This window comes from Drosophila arizonae, chromosome 2, assembly GCF_054131065.1.
Source record: "Drosophila arizonae isolate 15081-1271.41 chromosome 2, UAZ_ARI_1.0, whole genome shotgun sequence".
Taxonomy (NCBI): Eukaryota; Metazoa; Arthropoda; class Insecta; order Diptera; family Drosophilidae; genus Drosophila; species Drosophila arizonae.
This window is the reverse complement of record NC_142922.1, coordinates 7,534,774-7,554,896: the sequence shown is the minus strand read 5'-3', so window position 1 is coordinate 7,554,896 and position 20,123 is coordinate 7,534,774. Positions and strand designations below refer to the sequence as shown.

General features: G+C 38.9%; 1 protein-coding gene and 1 pseudogene across 3 annotated transcripts; one reads left to right on the top strand and one right to left on the bottom strand.

Annotated features, from left to right (window-relative positions):
- Window positions 1-2,527: 2,527 nt before the first annotated feature.
- On the top strand, window positions 2,528-15,307 carry Klp98A (kinesin-like protein 98A). 3 transcript variants are annotated; one of them, XM_089472450.1, is made up of 13 exons: window positions 2,528-3,375; window positions 7,343-7,566; window positions 10,262-10,575; window positions 10,656-10,825; window positions 10,883-11,309; window positions 11,373-12,119; window positions 12,182-12,355; window positions 12,491-12,613; window positions 12,711-12,824; window positions 12,884-13,877; window positions 13,942-14,018; window positions 14,069-14,117; window positions 14,184-14,376. In XM_089472450.1, exons 1-13 carry the CDS (start codon window positions 3,329-3,331, stop codon window positions 14,231-14,233), a joined length of 3,510 nt encoding a protein of 1,169 aa, XP_089328576.1. In that variant the 5' UTR covers window positions 2,528-3,328; the 3' UTR covers window positions 14,234-14,376. The 3 variants fall into 3 exon arrangements, with proteins under 3 accessions (XP_089328576.1, XP_017874414.1, XP_017874418.1); XM_018018925.2 differs by having other exon boundaries at window positions 13,942-14,117; window positions 14,184-15,307; XM_018018929.2 differs by lacking the exon at window positions 12,491-12,613 and having other exon boundaries at window positions 13,942-14,117; window positions 14,184-15,307.
- LOC108615910 (putative gustatory receptor 98b) lies at window positions 15,293-16,332 on the bottom strand (annotated as a pseudogene).
- Between the last annotated feature and the right edge of the window lie 3,791 nt (window positions 16,333-20,123).

The following is a 20,123-nucleotide window of genomic DNA, read 5'->3' as shown; positions in this document are numbered from 1 at the left end:
TATATATATAGAGATCTATTTGTCTTCCACTTTAAACCATCTCAAAAAAAAAGAAATAAATAAATAACACAAATAATTCAAAGAAATTTATAAAATAAGTAAATAAATAAAACTAATATATAAAAGAAAAAAAAGTAAATAAAAAACTACATTTTCAGCTTGATTTGCTTTTGAAATATAAAATTATTAAAATTAATTTTAATTACTTTAATTCTAAATTGAATCACATATCAATTGAAATGTTGAAGCATGTCTGTAAGGCTTTTATTTAATTAAGTCAAAAACGGAAATGTTTCCCCCAATTATTTTTAAATTTTGTCGCTCTTTAGTTTTAATTAAATTGTTTCTTTATGTTAATTTAACTGTTTCTTTATATTAATACTCTCTGTTTCCGTTTAGGTTAAACCATAAAAGTTTAATGAATTGAAGTAAGAATTGTAAATCAGTTTTGCTCTAGATATTTTTCACTCAGCTTTCAGTTCTCTAAAACAAACAACTTTCTCTCTCTTAACTCGTTTTCAGAATTTTACAATCCAAATAGTCTAATACATATTTCTAAAATACCATTGTCCATTTCTTATTCGCTCTCCAGTGTGCCTTAAAGGGCGATAACAAATGTATTCTGATTGTAAAACTGTTGTATGACTCAAAACTGAGGATGATTATTATGCAGCGCATGCCATTTAGATTGAATTGAATTACTTTAAGCTTGACTCGAAGTCAGGAAGCTTCAGGCAGGGGCTTCGGGGCGTGACTATGACGACGTTGACGTCGTGCACAGCTTGTGAATGCGAGCAGGCAGAAGCAGCTGATCGAGCATTTGCATTTAGAAAGTGAGCTCAACTCAGCTCAGCTCAGCTCAGCTCTGATCTGCTCAGCTCAGCTTTGCTCTGCTCTGCTCAGGTCGGCTCGGTTCGGTTTGGTTCGGTTCTGTTCGAATTACAGAGGAAAAGCGAATAAAATTTTCAATACTCACTCTGGCAGCGGGCTTCGGCTTCGGGCGACTGCTGCGATCACAGTTTGAGATGCAACTGAAAAGCCAAAGCTGAAAGCGAAATCATTGAGAGTTTCACAGACACAGACAGACAGACAGACTGACAGACAGACAGACTGAACGATGTCTATGGGCTCTGTGCAATCAGCTACCATTGGAAATGGGTAAAGAGGGTATATCGTTTACAGCCAAATCTACGCAGCAGGCAGAAGAAGACAATGCCAATCTGTCAGATCAATCAATAAATTAATAAATTAATAAAGTAAATTTTAAATATTTATATGAATTTATATCATTTATATAAATTATTTATAGCGCATTTGGCAAGAAAATAAACTTTTAAATTATATACAGAAAAAAGTTATTAAAAATATATATTTATATAGCATATATATTCAAAATTCACTGAACGAACTTTGCCTGACTTTGATTTTTGTTTGTCTACCAAAGTGCAAGAATAGAGGGTATGGTCTAGTCGTGTACTCCCTGCTAGTGCTCTCCTGCTTGCTTTGCTGTTGTTGTAGTTGATGAAAAGCGACTGAGCCGGTTTAAGCGAAGTTGTTTCTGTCGCCGTTTTACACACTTTACACAATATTTTCCTTGTTATCGCAATACCCTGTAAACATTTAATTTATAAAAGGTGTATGCACACATAGAGAATATTGTCAACCTTTGCCAACTGAAATCTTCTCATTTATGCAAGTCAAATTATGTTAGACAAAAGATTGTAATTCAGCTGTAATATTTTTACACAGGGTATCTCGTAGCTGATCAGTAGGTTTTCTGCGCAGGCTACGCAGGTCACAGAATTAAATATATCCGGTCTTTTGTCACATATTAAGCACTTCACTCACAATTGCAAAAGCAACGCAGTCTATTGTGTGAGTGTGCGTGCGGTCATTGCACAGACAAAAAACTAATTTAAGTATAAGCGACTTAATGTCTAAATATAACTGATTTAGAATTTAAGCATTTTGTAAAACTTAACAGGAAATTAATTTCGAAGGGAATCTAAGTTGTTGTACATTTTCTTAGTACTGATTTAGAGAAATTTTTTATAGATCAATTTCTTATAATTTTACTTGAATATAATTAATATATCTTAGGTAACTTATTTTATAGGAACCTTTTGCCAACCGCTCCAATTGGAAAATTCATTGCGCCGTTGCACTCCACAAAGCAGTGCAACTGATTTCAAGCAGTGCACTTGCGTTTACGTTGCTCCATTTTGCGTTAACGTCATGCCTCGTTTTAATACTACAATATATATTGCAAAAAATTCTTTTTATAAATCAATAAAATAAAAGACAATCTTAGCGTAAGTTTGGCTCTCAACTACGTTTAGTATTTAGTGAATTTAATTAATATTTTTCAACTACTCTAATAAATTACAGTTTGGGCAATATTAATTGAATTGATTTTAGTATTTTTTTTAATTATCTTACTGTCCAGCAAGATTGAAAAATACTGCTTTTTAACAGTGTTCATTTTGAGTACAACAGCGACTTGTGCTAACATTAACATTGTGCAACACTGTAACATTTCTACAGTAAGAAGAAGACGTCATAAGCAACAACATCGGAACGCGCACAATACACACGAAAAACAAGTCGAATAAAATAACCAATATTTTTGTGTCGTGCGTTTTCACGCTCGGATGTGCAATATATGCAATTTACTCTTCTGTGCTTAAATCGTGACAAAAACATTTGCATTTGAAATAAAGCAAACCACACTAATTGACTCCAACACACACACACGCACACTTATGAAGCGCATTGCCAGAGGCTTTGCTGCTGGCTATTGCTGCTGTTCTTGCTGCTGCTGCTACTGCTGCTGCTGCTCTGGACAGGAGATAAACAATGAAAGGTGCAAGTGAATCAAATTGTGCACAATTATTGTTTCAATTACTATTATGTGTAGTGCTTGTTTCCGACTGTCGCGCGCAAGATGAAACGCTGCACACGACAACGAAAACAAAAACAAAATAACAAGGTCAGCAACAACAAGCACAACAGCAACGAGAGCAATAGTAACACGCAAATATATACAAACATATATACATGTGCATGGACAAGAAGCGAAAAGAAGAAAACAAGAAATATCGTAACAAAATACACTGTGAACAATCGTGCGGCAAAACTAATACAATCAAAGTTACGTCGCTGTTGCTATTCCGTTGAATGCCCAAACACGCCAGCCGAGCCGTACTGTACATCCCCCTCGCACCCACATATTTAACATAACTGTGCTGCCGCCGCGCATAGCCAAGGAATAACAACAGCAACAACAGCAACAGGAATTAAAAGAGCTGCTGCCAAAGCAACCACCGAAATGTCGTCGCTCAAGGTTGCCGTAAGGGTTCGCCCCTTCAACTCGCGGTAAGTGTATGCAGCCAGTGCGATTTGCATTCGAATTGGGATTCGCATACTAGTTCCAACTAGAACTGATAAAGCGACCATTTGTGAACGCCCCTCGATTGGCCTGTTGCGCATCCCGTTAAATATTTAAAAGCAGCGACGAAAAAAACATTTGCGTTGCTGACGTTGCCAGATTGTGATTTTCTAGAAATTTTTTTTTATTATTATTTTTTGCTACTGTTTGTGTTTTTGACCAACAAGTTAAGCCAGCGCTCTCAAAGTACATTGGCCTAAACTTGGCCAGCGGCTACTTAAAACCACATTAAACATATTTACTATGCGTGTGTGTGTGTGTGTGTGTGTGTGTTTGTGATTATGTTGTCTATCTTGACGCGTTCATTGCTTGTGGCACATTTAGTTGGCTTAGACGTTCATGAAGCGCAAAACTCTTTTGGCAACGAGGCAGCGAACAAAGCAACAAAGCCAAAGCCCTAATGATGTCATTCATTTCATACGCTTCGCTTCGATTAAGAAAAACCGAAAAAAAAGAAGCAAAATAAATGAGTTAATTTCTTTTTCATGACTTTCATTGTACGCCAAATGTTGAGATTCAACTTAGATTTGGTGCGCTTTAGAGTTCACTTTTGCTCTTTGGAGTTCCTAATTTGTATATCAAGTGACGTCATCCGGCATATGTAAAACCATTGCTGCCGGCTACACAAATAACCGCATACACACACACATACACCTGCACATACACTCGCACAGCTTGAAGAAATATGCATATTTGATGATTTGTTTAGCGTGAAAACAAAATTTGTTTTTGCAAATTTTACCTGATTGTACACAGAGAGAAATGTTTGCTCTCTTGTGTGAAAACTCAACAAATAATTAATAATAACTAATTATTTATTTTTTGCATCGATTAATTTAACTTCATCACTTCCGCCACGAAAGATAACGAAAACACTTCAATATTTTATGTCCGCCAAGACAAATAACAATCAAACATTTCTGATAACTTTTAACTATCTTATCAGCAATTTGATTTATATATAAATAAAAGTTTTTTAGTATTTGTGGGTAAGAAAAGGCAAAAAAGAAACTGAAATGAAATAGAAATGGAAAAGCAAATAAGCAATAATGCTTTAGTCGGCTGCGTAGTACCCTGAACTATCAGACTTTTAACTTTCTTAGCTTAATTTGTATTCAATTTGGGGGAATCTATCTGTGTACTAACAAATAAATAATTGATCTAAAGCTAAAAGCTAAAGTTCTCATGGGAGTTTTAATCGATTGATTGGAAACTAGAAAATTTCGTTACAGATCATGTTCAATGAACTACGTCCTTAAGACTGATTAGGAAAATATATACCACAAAAGCGATATAGCATTTTAGCATGGCATTTCCCTTTTCCATTGGCTGAGGGTATAAGTAAATAAAAGTGATTTTTCAAGTATCTTTCAAACCACACAGATAATGAGTCACACTCTGTAGTGTTGATAACGTTTGTCGTATATTTTTTCGATATGTAGAATGATGTATATGTGTGTTTTATTGTTGATGTTTTATTGGAATCATTCATTGATTATATACAATTTTTAATGAATAACTTGCTTTCTCTTATTTCTCAAAAAATGTAGGAAACATTGTAAATATACTATTTTAATTACATGATCCATTAAATGTAAATAGTTAATTTAGGAGAGACCTCTGTAGTCTATTTACAGCCAAAGTTGATTCACCAATAAAGAATATAAAATTAAACAATCTTATATGGTTGCCTATTTGATTGAAGTTGTAAATTTTTTTTTTTTTTTTTTTTTTTTTTGAGTGCTAAAATAAATTATGAGTTCCAGTTGGAATTTGGTTTTGACCCGGTTTTTTCGCTCACTGCAGCAGTCATGGAAGAGCGCTTCGCTTGGGCGAAAAATGAAACAAGCCAAATGTAATTGTTTATTAAGTAAATATGTTTGTATGTGAATACTTATAGATGGGTGTATGTGTGTGTTTGTCTATATGTTAGTATGCAGCACTTAAATTGTATCCAAATTTCGTGAGTAATACTGACAGAGTATTACAACTGACACACACAGACAAACCCACACAGACAGGCTTTATAGGTATTATGCATAAATGTTGAATACACTTTGCACGCAAGTGCAAATCAAACAACTTCCACATTCATTATAAAGCTTATTAGCGATTTACTCGTGCATGTGTATATATATTTTTATATATAAATATATATCTTTTTTTTGTGTCATGAGTCAGAAATTTGGTCATAGTCAAGAGAACGGCAGAAGTCTCTAGTTTATGGAATAAAATCAGCGCCACAGATTGAGATAAAGCGCAGGGGAATGCGCAATAAACCGACTCAAAGCGCTCGACAACAAAACAACGAACAGATTAAAGAATTAAAACCACTCGACTGCATTGAGCAGAGAACCACTCACATTCAGGCAGGCTGCAGCTGAATGTGAATGTGAATGTGGAGCGTAAACATGCCACCAACAAAGCGGCACGAGCAATGAGCAATGAGCAATGCGCCCATAAGAAAAAGAGGAACGACCTAAAATTGAGCTTTAAATGGGGACAAGACGCATGTAGATAAAAAAATGAAATAAATAAATAAAATAGATAGAATATATGTACATATATGAAGCGACATGGAACAGTTAGGTTCGCAAGGCCGACTATTGCATACGCTTGCACCAAGATAATATACTATCTATGCATATGCAATTTTTTATTAATTCTAGAAATTTTTACTTTAAAATGAACTTTTAAATATTATAATTTTGTTTGTAAATGTATCTTTATTTAAACAACTACCTCTAATTTTAATTTTTCTTTTAACTTAAATTTTTTTTACAATAAGAAAAATCCAATAATTCTTATTCATATATGTAGCTTAAATTTATAATTATTTCAGTATCTAAAGCCTTTATTATAACACTGAAATTATATTTAAAAACTGGTTTCCTTTTTTATATTATTATTACTTTAAATATTTGTGTTATTATTATTATCATTTATTTATTTTTTTTTTTTTTGTTTAACCTTAACACTATTTTAGCACTATTTTTTTTTTTTTTTATTTTTATTTTTTTATTTTTTTTTTGTTATCATTATCATTGTTATCATTATTATTAATTTTTTTTTTATAATTAAGTTTTTTCTTTAATATCATATTTTCAAATTGTATTTATTTTTTATTATTATTCATTTTTGGTTTAGCCTCTTATAACGACTCTAAATATAATATAGCAGTCACTACTGAATTGTGCTCAGTAATTCCCTTTTATTGATTTCACATATTCAATGACATGATTGAAATGCCCTATAGAAGCGTATAGAATAATAAAATGCTCGCTGCAGCAGCAGCAGCAGCAGCAGCAGCAGCGGCATCAGCGTCTGTCTTTATGCGGGGCCATTGACTGAGTCATAGTGGCAAGTCTTTGAAATTGGTGGCATTTGTTTGTTGATGCCGTTGGCACATGCAACTGCGGTGGGTGTAGCCTCCACCAGCATGGCGATGATGATGATCATAATGAGAATGACGATGTCGTTGTGAACCGGTTGCTGCAGCAAACGTTCTACTATGTGGCCGCTGGTCAACGTCTTTTCTTTTTAGTGATTCAAGTTTTTTTTAGTTTGCAGTTAACAAAAACCGGAATCGGTTTTCGTAATTGGCCGACTGAAAAATCATGTGACATTCGCTCCAACGCTGCATGTGGCAGGGCTCTAGGCTCAGCTGCTATCGCGTCATACCCCATTTGGGGATCATGCACTGCGCTTATGAATAGCAATAGTAATGGATGGGCCAGCTCGGGTTGCCAACGTGCGGGGGGCGCGCTCACTAATGGGACAATCTAATGACAATGGCAAATCGAATCATTTGCGTGACGTCAGTTGATTTTATTGTGATGGGGCCAAGGTCATTTACGGCGTATTGAAATGTCACTCTTCTGCTCTTCATTACAGCGAGAATGATATGGACGCGCAGCTAATTGTGGAGATGGAGGGCAAGAAGACGCGCCTGCTGAAGCCACGCTTGCAGTCGATACGCGACGCCGGTCGGGAGGCCTTCCACGACTTCACCTTTGACTATTCGTACTGGTCATTCGACCCGGAGGACTCGCATTTCGCCACCCAGGAGCAGGTGTACAGCGATCTGGGCAACGATGTGGTCGATTGTGCCTACGAAGGTGAGTTCTCATTTGCATAATCGCGAGCCGAGAGGCAAACAAGCGCTGCGATGACATCAGAACTGCTGTGGGTCGCCGGTTCGCCGGTTCGCTGGTCCTCAGGGGCACGGGGTGGTGCACATTAGTCGACAGCTAATTGCTGTCGAATCGGCTGCCGGCCTGCCACGACTTTAACTGATTTGGCTTCGCATATTGGCAGCCAGACAGACGCACATATTTGGCAGTTCATTTGCTGGCACTCGCTCTGCTTTGTTTACAATTTCTAGTTTGCTTTGTAGTTTATTTTCGATTTTGCTGGGTTTCGCTGTGGTTAACCCAATGCGTGTGTCTAAAAATAGTCGACTCGCTTTGCGGTTCGCCCCCACAGACATGCAAATTTCCGGCTGACGTTCGGCTCCAGCCCATCATACCCTAGGTGGGTGCCACCCCGCGACCGGCCCTGGCACTGGCACCGCCTTAGTGCGCTGATAGATTGTTGACACGATTCGCACGTGCTGGGATATCATTTCCATCAGTGCGTAATATTTTATGCGCTTTCACTCGACATTAACTATAGTACAAGGCTAATTTCTTTTATTGCTGGCGAAATATATAAAAAACAAAAGCCAAAAAATACAAAAAAACAAAAAACAAAAAACTTTCGCCCACAACTGCAGAAAATGCCAAACGAAATGGAACAGCTGTTTGCTGCATCTAGTTGATTTTGTTATTGTTATTGTTTGTCGTTGGCTTTTGCTGCTGCTGCGGCTGCTGCTGCGGCTGCCGTTTCTGCTGCTTGGCACGCTTTCAATATCAAATTACCCGTCCAAGATTGGCCAAGTGGGAATGACAAAAGCTGCATGAACACGAGTCAACCATGTGCTGCTAAAAGCAAATAAAAAACTTGGATAAACCTAAACGCGGATACAAAGTTGCGTAGTCCGAAGTTCAGATACCCTTGCGAACCAATTGAGACACCTTGGCTGTTCGAGAAGTTAATTCGGCTGAAATATTTATCATATTTAGTAACGATTAATAGAGTTCTAGTACAGACAACAAATCAGACTATTTTTATCTGTATAGAATTAAATTAATTTATCATAAACTGACATACATATATGTAAATTAAAATTTGAGTAAAAATATATATGAATAACTGAATGAATGGGCGTTTGCCTGCGCTTATAAATTTATTTAACTAACTTGACTTTAATAAAGATTAAAAGTTTTGATAAAATTTTTTTATATGTACAAATAATAAATATTAAGAAGCCAATGCTGCTGTTTTGCAAATATATTTTCACTTAAAAAATGTTATTCTACACATAAACATACTATACTTGCATATACCTGTATATATATATAAATATATTATACAAATCAATTAAAGCCAGGTCATATGTGATGAAATAGAATAGAATAGAATCATAGAATAAATGTACCTCTGCATATATGCATGCGCTTCTTTCCAGTAAAATTGATATACAATTCAAATTCTTATTTAAATTATTCAAATATTCTCCTCAAATATATTTTTGTACCTAGTATTCAATTCAAATTCTCATTTCAATTAAACATCTATTCTAAACAAATACATTTACTCAGTATATACAGAACAAGCATTCAATAGCATTCATATCTTATGTAATCAGCCATATACTATTTAGATTACTAACAAAACACATATAAAGAAAAAGGCGTCATACTCCTTGTTAGGGTAGGCTACAAAAGAGTAAACGAAAACTGCCAGTGATGTCCATTTGCCTAGCGAGGTGCTGGGGCTTGCCTTTGCCTAGTGTCTGTCGTGTGGCTGACTGGCCAAATGAGCCAGTGACTTGGCAGTGTAATTGTTTGCGTTGTTGTTGCGACACTTGTGCGGTCCATGAAGACGAAGATGTCGTCGCCGAGTCCCATTCAAGCAGTCTCAGTGCTAGCCAGCGGCCAAACAAGCCGTTGAAATGTTTTAAACGCGTCACAGCCCGCCCAGTGGGTGGGACCAACTGTCGCCACCGACCGCCTGGTGACCGACAGACACTTGAGCTGCAATTGCAGTAAAAGTGTTTTACTTTTTTCCCTTTTTTCATTGTCTACTCTTCCGTCTACGGATGTGCAATGGCCAAGCGGATTGCACATAGTGTAAATATGCCCAAAGAGCAATTTACCTTAATCTGAGCCACATGAGTCAGCATTATATTGTGTTATTATATTATATGTATGTATATTTATGCATTATATTATACAGTATGAGTATTTGTATAATGGCCTATGGAAACTATGTGGATTAAAAGCCTTTCAGTTTGTTAACACAAGACTCTTCTGTTAATGAATTAATAATATTTAGTAATCCAGAAAATATTATGATTTATTAAAATGATATGGTATGTTATACATTGCCAATCAATCATTAGAAGCAGCTACAAATATATCTCACATTCAGGATCTATGAGCACAGATGTCTTTCTTTTGCATCCGTCTGCCACTTTCACCTCTATTGAAGATAATATTTATGATGTACTGTTTAAAGAGTATACTTGAAATAGACTTGACGTAATCGAAATGCCAGACATTAGTCACGGCTCGCAGTGCCACTCGTGTGTTGGCCAACGCTTGTCAAGTGGCGCAATTGCATGCAACAATTTGCGATGCAACAGCCTCTCACCTTTTTCAAATTGGTAATAGGAGTTGGCATTCACATGGTCTTTGTTTAACTTGACAGGTTACAATGCCTGCGTCTTTGCCTATGGCCAGACGGGATCGGGCAAGACGTTTACCATGATGGGCACGCCGAGCAATCCGGGTTTGATACCGCGCATTTGCGAGGAGCTGTTCGCGCGCATGCGCGTAGGCCAGGAGTCGGGCACGGGATATCGCACACACGCCAGCTACCTGGAGATATATAACGAACGGGTGAAGGATCTGCTCGCCGCGCAGAGCACAGGCCATGCGCTGCGCGTGCGTGAGCATCGCAGCCTGGGCCCCTACGTGGAGAACTTGTCGCAGCATGCGGTCTCCGACTTTGAAGAGATACAGGTGAGTGCTGGCACTTGATTTGCGTAGCATACGATACTAATACTATCCGTCTCTCTCTCTCTGTCTCTGCCTCTTCTCAGGAGTGCATTGCGCGGGGCAATGCCCATCGCACCACGGCCAGCACCAACATGAATGACACGAGCAGTCGCAGTCATGCCATCTTTACGATTACGTTCGTGCAGGCTGTCTTCATGAATGACATGCCAAGCGAGACCGTCTCCAAAATCCATTTGGTCGACTTGGCGGGCAGGTGAGCTAGTTACTGCATAGAGCATAGAGTTATGTCATTAACCAATTGTTGTTGCAGCGAACGGGCCAATGCAACGGGTGCAACGGGACAGCGGCTAAAGGAGGGTGCCCACATCAATAAATCCCTGGTCACGCTGGGCAGCGTCATTTCAGCATTAGCGGAACAGACGAGCGCCCATAATACTTCCACGGTGGCCACCACACCGAACGGGGGCACGAAGCGCGTGCTGTACATTCCCTATCGGGACTCCATACTCACCTGGTTGCTCAAGGACAGTCTGGGCGGGAACAGCAAGACCATCATGATTGCAGCTCTTTCTCCGGCGGACTGCAACTACAGCGAAACGCTGAGCACACTGCGCTACGCGAATCGCGCCAAGAACATCATCAACAAGCCCACGGTTAATGAGGATGCGAATGTGAAGCTAATACGCGAACTGCGCGAGGAAATCAACAAGCTCAAGTCCATGCTGACTGGCGATGTTGTAAGTAGTTGCTTAATTCAATGTTTTGAGTAATGTAAATAATAATTTGTTACGCCCAATCAGCAATCGCTGCAGCCCTCGCTCAAGATGCTGGCCGATCTGCAGAAGAAGGAGGCGCAGGAGAAAGTCCTTACCGAAGAGTGGACCGAAAAATGGAAGGTGGCTCAGTCCATATTGCAGGAGCAAAAGAGTCTCGGGCTGCGCAAGTCTGGCGTGGGCGTTGTCCTCGACTCGGAGATTCCGCATTTGATCGGCATACACAATGATGTCACCACAGGCGTCACTCTGTACAGTCTGAAGGAGGGCGAAACTCGCATCGGCACTGAGGATGCAGAGGTGCCGCAGCACATTGAGCTTATGGGCGATGGCATACGGCCGCAGCACTGCAGCATTATTCTCAAAGGGGGTGTGGCTACGCTGCATCCCTGTCCGCAAGCTCAGTGCTGGGTCAATGCGCATCTCATCGATGAACCCAAACAGATTTCTCAGGGCGATATCATACTGCTCGGTCGCACCAACATTTTTCGCTTTAACAATCCCACCGAGGCAGAAAAATTACGCAAGGACTTGAACCGTTCTCAGCTGGATATGTCGCGCCTGTCGCTAATAACATCGTCGCGGGAAAACCTGCTCACATGCAGCACCTATGTGGATGAAGATGCCATGACAGGCAGCACATCGTCGCCCTATAAACGATCCGACCGCCAATATTATCCGCAACGGCCCACGTCGCGCGACGATCCCGAGTTGCAGGATGAAAATCGCAAAATTCTGGATACCATTGAGAATGCACTGAAGCAACTGAATGTGGTATGTGGTATTCAAGTAAATCTCCCTCGCCATTTGTTAACATTTTATTGTGTTGTCAACAGGAGCGCGTTCAGATGCATGACCAATACAAGACGAAGGTGCGAAAGCTAACTGAGGAACTGAAGCGTCTGGAGCTGGAAAAAATGGATAACATGCAGATATTGAATTGCCGTGAGCAAGAGCTGCTTGCACGCAAGGATATGCTGCTGTGGGAAAAGAACAATGAAAAAGTTCAGGTATGTGCCACCGATGAAACGAAATGCATGTAATGCTACGATTCTTTTGTTTCGCATGTGCTTGTCCAGTTTGATTTATTATTTTCGTTTCATTTGCTTATGGTTTTTTTTCTGTTCGATTCATTTTCATTTTAGATCGACATTGTGTGTAGACAAATTTCAGCGTTTCAAACGCAGCTCGACTCTAAGAAACGCGATTTCTCTGAGTATGTAGCGAAAGAATTGCAGGAGCTGCATGATTGTGGCAAACTTGACGAGGTTTGTTTATTATTTTTAACATTTTACTTTGCTTTGCACTTAGGTTATTAATAAGATAGTATGCTTAACTAAGTTCAACCTTAATTGTCGTTTGCAGATGGGAGTGAAGATTGAGAACGGCACCCCCCTAAATGACGAGCTGCTGCTGCATGTCTCCGATTCGCTAGATTTGTTTGCAGCACAATTTATCAAGGATACGGTACGAAGAAATGTAAGTCCAAGTCTTTTATATTCAATTTTTATCTTATTAAAATCAATGTATACAATCAGAATGAGGAGATACGCAGGCTGGACGAGCAAATTGCTGAGAAGGAACGCATACTGAACGCTAGCACAAGCAAAATCGCCAAGGTGGACGAGACCATGCTGGAAATACAGACGCAATTGGAGCGACTGCGGCAGGAGCGTGCCGAAAGCGAGAAGGAGACCCAGGCAATGAGGGCTAAGAAACAGAGCATGCAACTGCCGATGCCGGCTGCAAATGATACGGACGAAGTTTCGAAATCGGACACATATGAAACCTGTGATACCTTCCATACGGCTCAATCGGATTTCTCGCTGTTGTCATCGCCTACCATCACAGAGGGCCAGCAGTCGCCGCTGAGCAATTGCTCGTGCGATAGAGACGACGACGCAGAGGACACGCGCAAGGATGACTTCTCCGGCAGCAGCGAGGATGCTTCACGCACATGCACTGCCGGCCCAAGCAGTGGCAGTGGCAGCGGCAGCACTTCAAATGCGCCCAGCTTGCAGGCCATTATGAGCGACAGTGGAGTGTGCCTTGAGAGCCGCAATCAGGCGGTCGTCCAAAACGGATCGGGTGGCACTTACAGACAGACCACGCGCACCAGCGACGATGAAACGGGCTCCTGTTCCTCCTGTGAGCTGGGTCGAAACTCAGACGTGACGCGCGCCTATTGCCCGCTTCATGTGCAACGCCGCAAGATCGCTGCTCAGAAGGCTCAAATTATGAAAAATCTCGAAACGGATGTGAACAAAGCGCAGCTGGACGAGCAAATTGCGGTCCTACAGGAACTTCAGCGAAGCTACATGCAGATGGAACAAGAATTGCTGCAAACAGTGCAGGACCTGGAATCCCACGCAGATTGCTGCAGAGAGGAGCGTACTGGCATGGAGAGACAATACGATATGGAAAGCTCCATAATGCGCTCCAGTGTGATGAGTCCAACCAGTATGGAGGAGTCTACCTCACAGATATATTCGCCCAGTATGACGAGATCTTGCCCCTCCATGAGAGAATTTCGTATGTGTTTGCTGAAATACCCAAAATTGACTAAAATTAATTTGTATTTTTTTTACGTGCTTAGCTGAAGGCGAACACTTCATTACCATACCAAGTTTCGTGATGCGCGGAGCTGGCAAGCAGACCCACTACGAATACGAGGTACGAATTGCTCTTCCCGATGGCAAATTAAACATCTTGCGTCGTTATAGTCGGTTCCGAGAGCTGCACTTGTGCATGAAGCACTGCTATGGTGCCAAGGTAAGTCGAATGCGTTAAGTTTACATATTTTGTGTTTTAATAAATTATTGATTCGGATTTATACAGATCTCTGCACTGCCTTTTCCTCGCCGGGAGTTTTTTGCGTCGAACAGTGAGCCGGTAGCGAAGCATCGTCGTCGCTTGCTGGAGCTGTACTTGCGTCGTCTTTTCGTCGTTTGCTCGAAAATACCGCAGTGTCCAATTTATGACGGACCCGGGGGACCGGGCCTCACGCGTGCCTCCCTCGTTCAGCTGTCGTCTTTTTTCAAGAAGGGCCTGTTCGAGAACGGAAAGCACGGGACGGGATAATAGTTAGCCTACTGCTGAATTATCTCCTGCCTACAGTGTGTCTATTTATTTATTTGTACTATCTGCTTAGCTATATGAACGAAAACTTGGGCCTGTTTTAGTTAGCTAGACCGAGTATTGGATGTAAATTAATTGCGTATCTACGATAACACCTTGTATGTTCTATGTATGTATAAATGACCACCAGTGTCCTTCCACTTTGTTATTACTTTTATAGATGTAACTGCAATTATATACATACATAGCTACATAGTCATTAACAATCACTGTATGGAGCTTTACCTTAAACCGTAATTGTAAATGTTGCTACTGAAGGCATTATTGTGTGTGTTGTATTTAAATACGTGCATGTTTGAGATTTGTTGGTTAGCTTGCGCCTGATAATGTCGCTGGGCGTATTTTAAAATAGATAATTTTTGCTCTAGTTAAATATTCTTCAATGTCTTGTTTGTACGGGGAACTTCCAAAAGTTATTCCAGTTATTCAATCTGTGATTATCTAATGAAAGTTATATGTCGAATCTAAATCCAAACAAAAGTACGTAACTGAACATTTCACGACTTTGTTAAAGAGAAAAACAATCAAGGCATATATTTATTAAATGTAAGCTAATTATAGAAATAATTCAACACTGATGGGTCACAGGTAGGCAGATGTTTAGCAGTAGGTGATAAGCAATATTTAGTTCGTAAGTAATCATAAGCTGACTGTCGCAATTATATTACACTAATTATGAGTACAATTTATTGGAAAAACATTAAATGTTAGCTACTAAGATATAGCCTAATGAGAATTGAGTGTTAAAGTTGCTCCGATGCACTTGCAGAAACAATAATAGCATAAATGTTTCAATAAAACAATTTAATATGTATTTTAAAAAATCGCATTTGCCGCCATGTCTGCAATGTTAAGCTGAAGGTCTGTTAAGTTAACATAGAGCAGGGCAGAGCTTTCATTGAGCTTTCGGCAAGCTTTTTGGCTTTGCCTCGACCAAGTCTTTTAGCTTGACCTGTATCAGAATAATGCTATAACTAACTATTGTGAGCACCATCTGCAAGGCAAATAATATCTTATATGAATATATAAATAGAATTTCTTTTCACTGATGCAACTTACGCCACCAAAGCTCCTTAGATTTATATCAAAGAAATTCCTGCAACTAAAGCGCAGCTCTAAATGCTCCATTTGCAGTACATATTCTCGCAGAATATTGCTGAGCCATTCCGGATTGCTATTTCCTGCTTATTGCGCTGGAGTGCCACACACAAGGCTTGGAGCAGAGCGTGGTGCTCGCAGTTGGTAAACTCCTGCTGCAGTTGGATGAGCAGCAGCAGTTCCTCCACGAAGAGCACGAACAAGCCGTATTCCACGATTTTCATTTGAAACATGACTAAGATTAATTCGGTAAAAATCTTGTAGTACCAGTCCATAAATTCGGTCAGTGAGATCACCGAAATCAATGGAAACGCAATCGATAGAAACAAAAGCCACAATCCAATCAGCCAACCGCTGGCGAAACTTGAGACGTTTTCCCAGCCCACCCAAAGATTGCGAGGCGGCATCGCTGTCCCTCTCCAGGGCTGCTATCTCCGTGTAAATGCTACCCAGTTTGCGAAAGTATATCAGCATATTGCCATGAATGACGATCAAGTGCAGCGGGTAGCAGAGCTTTTGTACCCTGCCCTGGGCACTTGTGAAGTCCTCGACCTCTAACATTAGAATTTCAAAGTTGAGTATTCTGATGTTTACATGGGTCACATCAATGCCCAGCAGCAGAATGCAGAAACAGTAGCAGCCGAAGCCGAGCATCCAGAGCCGCCTCTCGCAGCCACGCAGAGAAGCTGAGTGGCGGCGTCAGCGTCAGCAGCGCGAGCAACTGCAGATAGGGCCGTGCTGCAGTCAGCATATTACCGAGCGAGCAATTCGAGTGACTAGTTAAGTTCGACTAATTAGTTAAGTTCCAGGCTATTTGGGCAATGCGATTAATTGCATTGATAAAACAGCTGAATATTTGCATAAGGTAAAACAAATATGAGCACATCGAATCAGTTAAGAAAAGGTCAAGGTAATTTGTCCTATATACATATGTAAATACTTTTCTTTATAATTTTTTATTTTTAGTAACAGTATTACAGTCATTAATTAAAACGTATAAACTCGATATTTAATTTTTATTTGTACTTTATTTTAATTTTTACAATCTTTTTGGTGTTTTTTTTTAAATTTATTATTTTATACATATTTATGTGCATTTTAGTGATTAGTTTATATATTTTTATTTCTATTATTTTTGCTTTTAAACAGACTTTTTCATATATTTATATTTTTTCAAATATTTTTTATACATTTATTCTTTTATTTTAAACCCATTTTATATATATTTTTTTATAGATATTTTTCTAGGCTTACTTTATATATATAAAAACTTTTTAGGTATACTTTGCTTTAATATATATTTAAAAATCGTTTTCAACATTACATTTTATATGAACAGATATGTGTGAGCTCTTCGCAGGCCTCAAATATATATATATATATATGTAAGTATATTTGTAATCCTTTGATTTTATAGTTTACACGATTTCTAAGAGGTTCTTTAGTTTTTGTATAACAAGCTTATCTAGCCAACACTTATTAACTAACCATGTAAACTAATTAGTAAGGTCTTGTTTTTCTCTGAGCCGCTTTCCTTCCTTCTCTCTAGCCTTGCTCTATTACTTTTTTCTTTTTCCATACACATATACATATATATATATATATACATATACACATATACATATATATATATATATACATATACATATATACATATACGTTGCCTGCAATTGTTCCAGTTTCTTGCTTCATTTTCCATTTGGTGAACATAATTGCACTTCTTGTGCGTTGCAATGTGCAAACATTTAGCAGAATAGACACAAGCAGAGAATCGTTGATTCGAATGTGTGCGGCATGCAGGCGAACTGGAGGCAGCCAAATCAAATGAAAGCACCCTCCGGAGCAGCTCCTAATCCCAATGTTCGCTTGTCTGCTCGCTTGAATTTCACTTAGGCGACCGTCCGCGCTGCAGGATCACGTGTCCTTTTTATACCCTGAGTCCATTTGCAATGGGTAAAATGAGCTTATTAGCTTAGTGCAGTTTTTGTTGTGCTACAAGCCGTAGGGGACTTTTATCTGCTCGTTCGATTGCTATAGTGCCAAATAATAACAATTGATATTTAATTATATTTCACAGCTCCTTAGGCCAGCAACTTAGGGTATCTGCCAGTCGGCTCTATTTCCTTTTTGTGAGTCGTGTTACTTGTTAATTTTAAAGTACTTCACTTTACTTTGTCCACTCAATGAGTGAGCCATTCCAGTGCCAGTGCCAATGTGTGTGTGTGTGTGTGTGTGTGTGTGTGTGTGTGTGTGGGTGGGTGTACGTGTGTGTGTTATTTCTTTTTCAAGTCGTCTATTTTTTAGCTTGATTAAGCACTTTGTGTAAGTGGAGCACATGCAGATACTCCCCCTTGCACATATCCCAACTGGCCAATGGCATTTTTAATTTACTCCGCTCGGAATATCTAAGTGTAAAAGTGAAGAGTCTTTGTGCTAAAGTGTCTGATTTTACCATTGTCATTTTTTTTTTTCTTTTCTTTTTTTATTTGAATGCGAACTCTTTTCTAAAATGTAAGAAAATAGCTTTAGTTGTTGTTTCGCCCATTCAAGCAGCAAACAATAATTGAAATGCAATAAAATTAAATTATTTTCAACAAAGCCACAGGAAACGGAAGTGCTCACCAATACACACACTCACAGTAACAGAGGCACACACACACACACACTCACAAAAGGCAATCTCTTCACAGTTTGCGCAGATAGTTTTTGCATTGCCTTTTATTGCGCTTATTATAAATACTCTTGGGTATTGTTTAAATTGCTTTCCGTTAAAAAAGACTGTCCATATATTTTATTTGCGAAGGTAAATAAATTGGCATAAAAGCATGTAAGCTGACTTCTGCACATGTGTGTGTGTGTGTGTGTGGGTGTGTGCGCGTGTCTTTCTGATGTCTGTGTATAATAAACAAATACATTTTTATTATTTATGTATTCATGGCCATTAAACGGATATCCGTGGCCATTGCGCGTTAAATTGCAATGGACCCCACACCCTCGCCTCCCCAGAGAGGATCCGCCACGTGCCGTGCGCCGTATTATGTTTCTGTAAATAAACCTATACATACAACTATATTGACTATATGCAATACATACACACATACATGTACATAGTTAACTTTAATATGCCTTTCTGGGCTTATATTCGAAATGCAGCTCTCACGTCGAATTGAATTAACGCATAAATTAACAAAAATTATGCAGCGTTTAAATTAATTTAATTAATTTTCAACATGCCATTTACCTGGAAACGCTCTTTAAGACCCAACCTATTCGACTAATTAATAATGGTAAACTTAAACGAAAATTTAAATATATAAATTTTAAAAAGACTATGCAACTCACCATTGAACAATTTTATAACATTCCAGTTATATTTCATATGCATTTATACACTTTAACTATACAAGTATATTATTCTTATAATTGTAGTAAGTCTCTTATTAAAGCTTGTTTGTTTAATCGTTCGAATTGTACTCAAGAATTGGAATCAATTTATCTCTCTCCCTCTTTCACTCTCTCTCTCTCCGTTCTGCTCTTTCTACTACATCTCATATCTTATGAAATCATTTACATATACAATGTCGTTGCTGTATTTCTATATATTTGTAAAATTTTTTTTTTAATTTTCTCCATTAATTCTCCGACTTTGTATATTTAATATTTCGAGTAGTTTTATGAGACTCAATTTTTAATTATACTAAATAAAGTTAATCTCTGCTTGATGTTGATCGACTTAAATGTTTCAGATCTATTATTCTTCAGGTGAATGTTGAGCTCACATCAAACAGATGAAAAGATGAACTCTGTGTCAAGGAAATTGTGCGAGTTCGGACTCGAATTTCTTTGCCTTATTTTCTTGAATTATACCTTCAATTTGCATTCAAGCTTAGGCTAACAAGAATGATTAGTATATCCTGCCAAAAGTTCATAATGTAGAACATTCGCTTTAATTGGCTTCTTAAGTATTTCAGCTTCAGCCGTAAGAAAAACAATTACCCTCAATTTTTTCAATTAGTAAATTGTAGATTAAATTTGTTATTAGATCTACTTGCGAAGGACCTTTAGTCTTATAAAAGGTCGACTGCTTAGAGCACTGCACGAGCCAAGGAAGTGGAGCCATAGCAATAGTAATTGCCTGATGTGTATAATACACTCGTATATGTGAATGGCTTTCTCATACATGACCATATACGTATGTATATGTGTTCGCACATATATGCATTTATATTGGTACAAGTTTTGCCAAGAGGCGGCTGCGGTAATGTTTAGATCTGCCCGGCTCCAGCTCTCATATATTAATTCTAATTAAATTTGTTATTCAAAACGAAAATGCGGCACGTCCACGTCAGCCATTTTGCAAGTGTTAACCTTTTGGCAGTAGGCGCTAAGCTCTCGCAAATGGACCAACATTGACGGCCACAATTCGCACGCAGAGGCCCGAGAGCAACCTTGACATTTTCTGCTTCTGCTTCTGCTTCTTCTTCTTGTTCTGTTTTGCCCGTTTTCATTACACTAATGAAGTCATGTACGACTGTGTGTTGA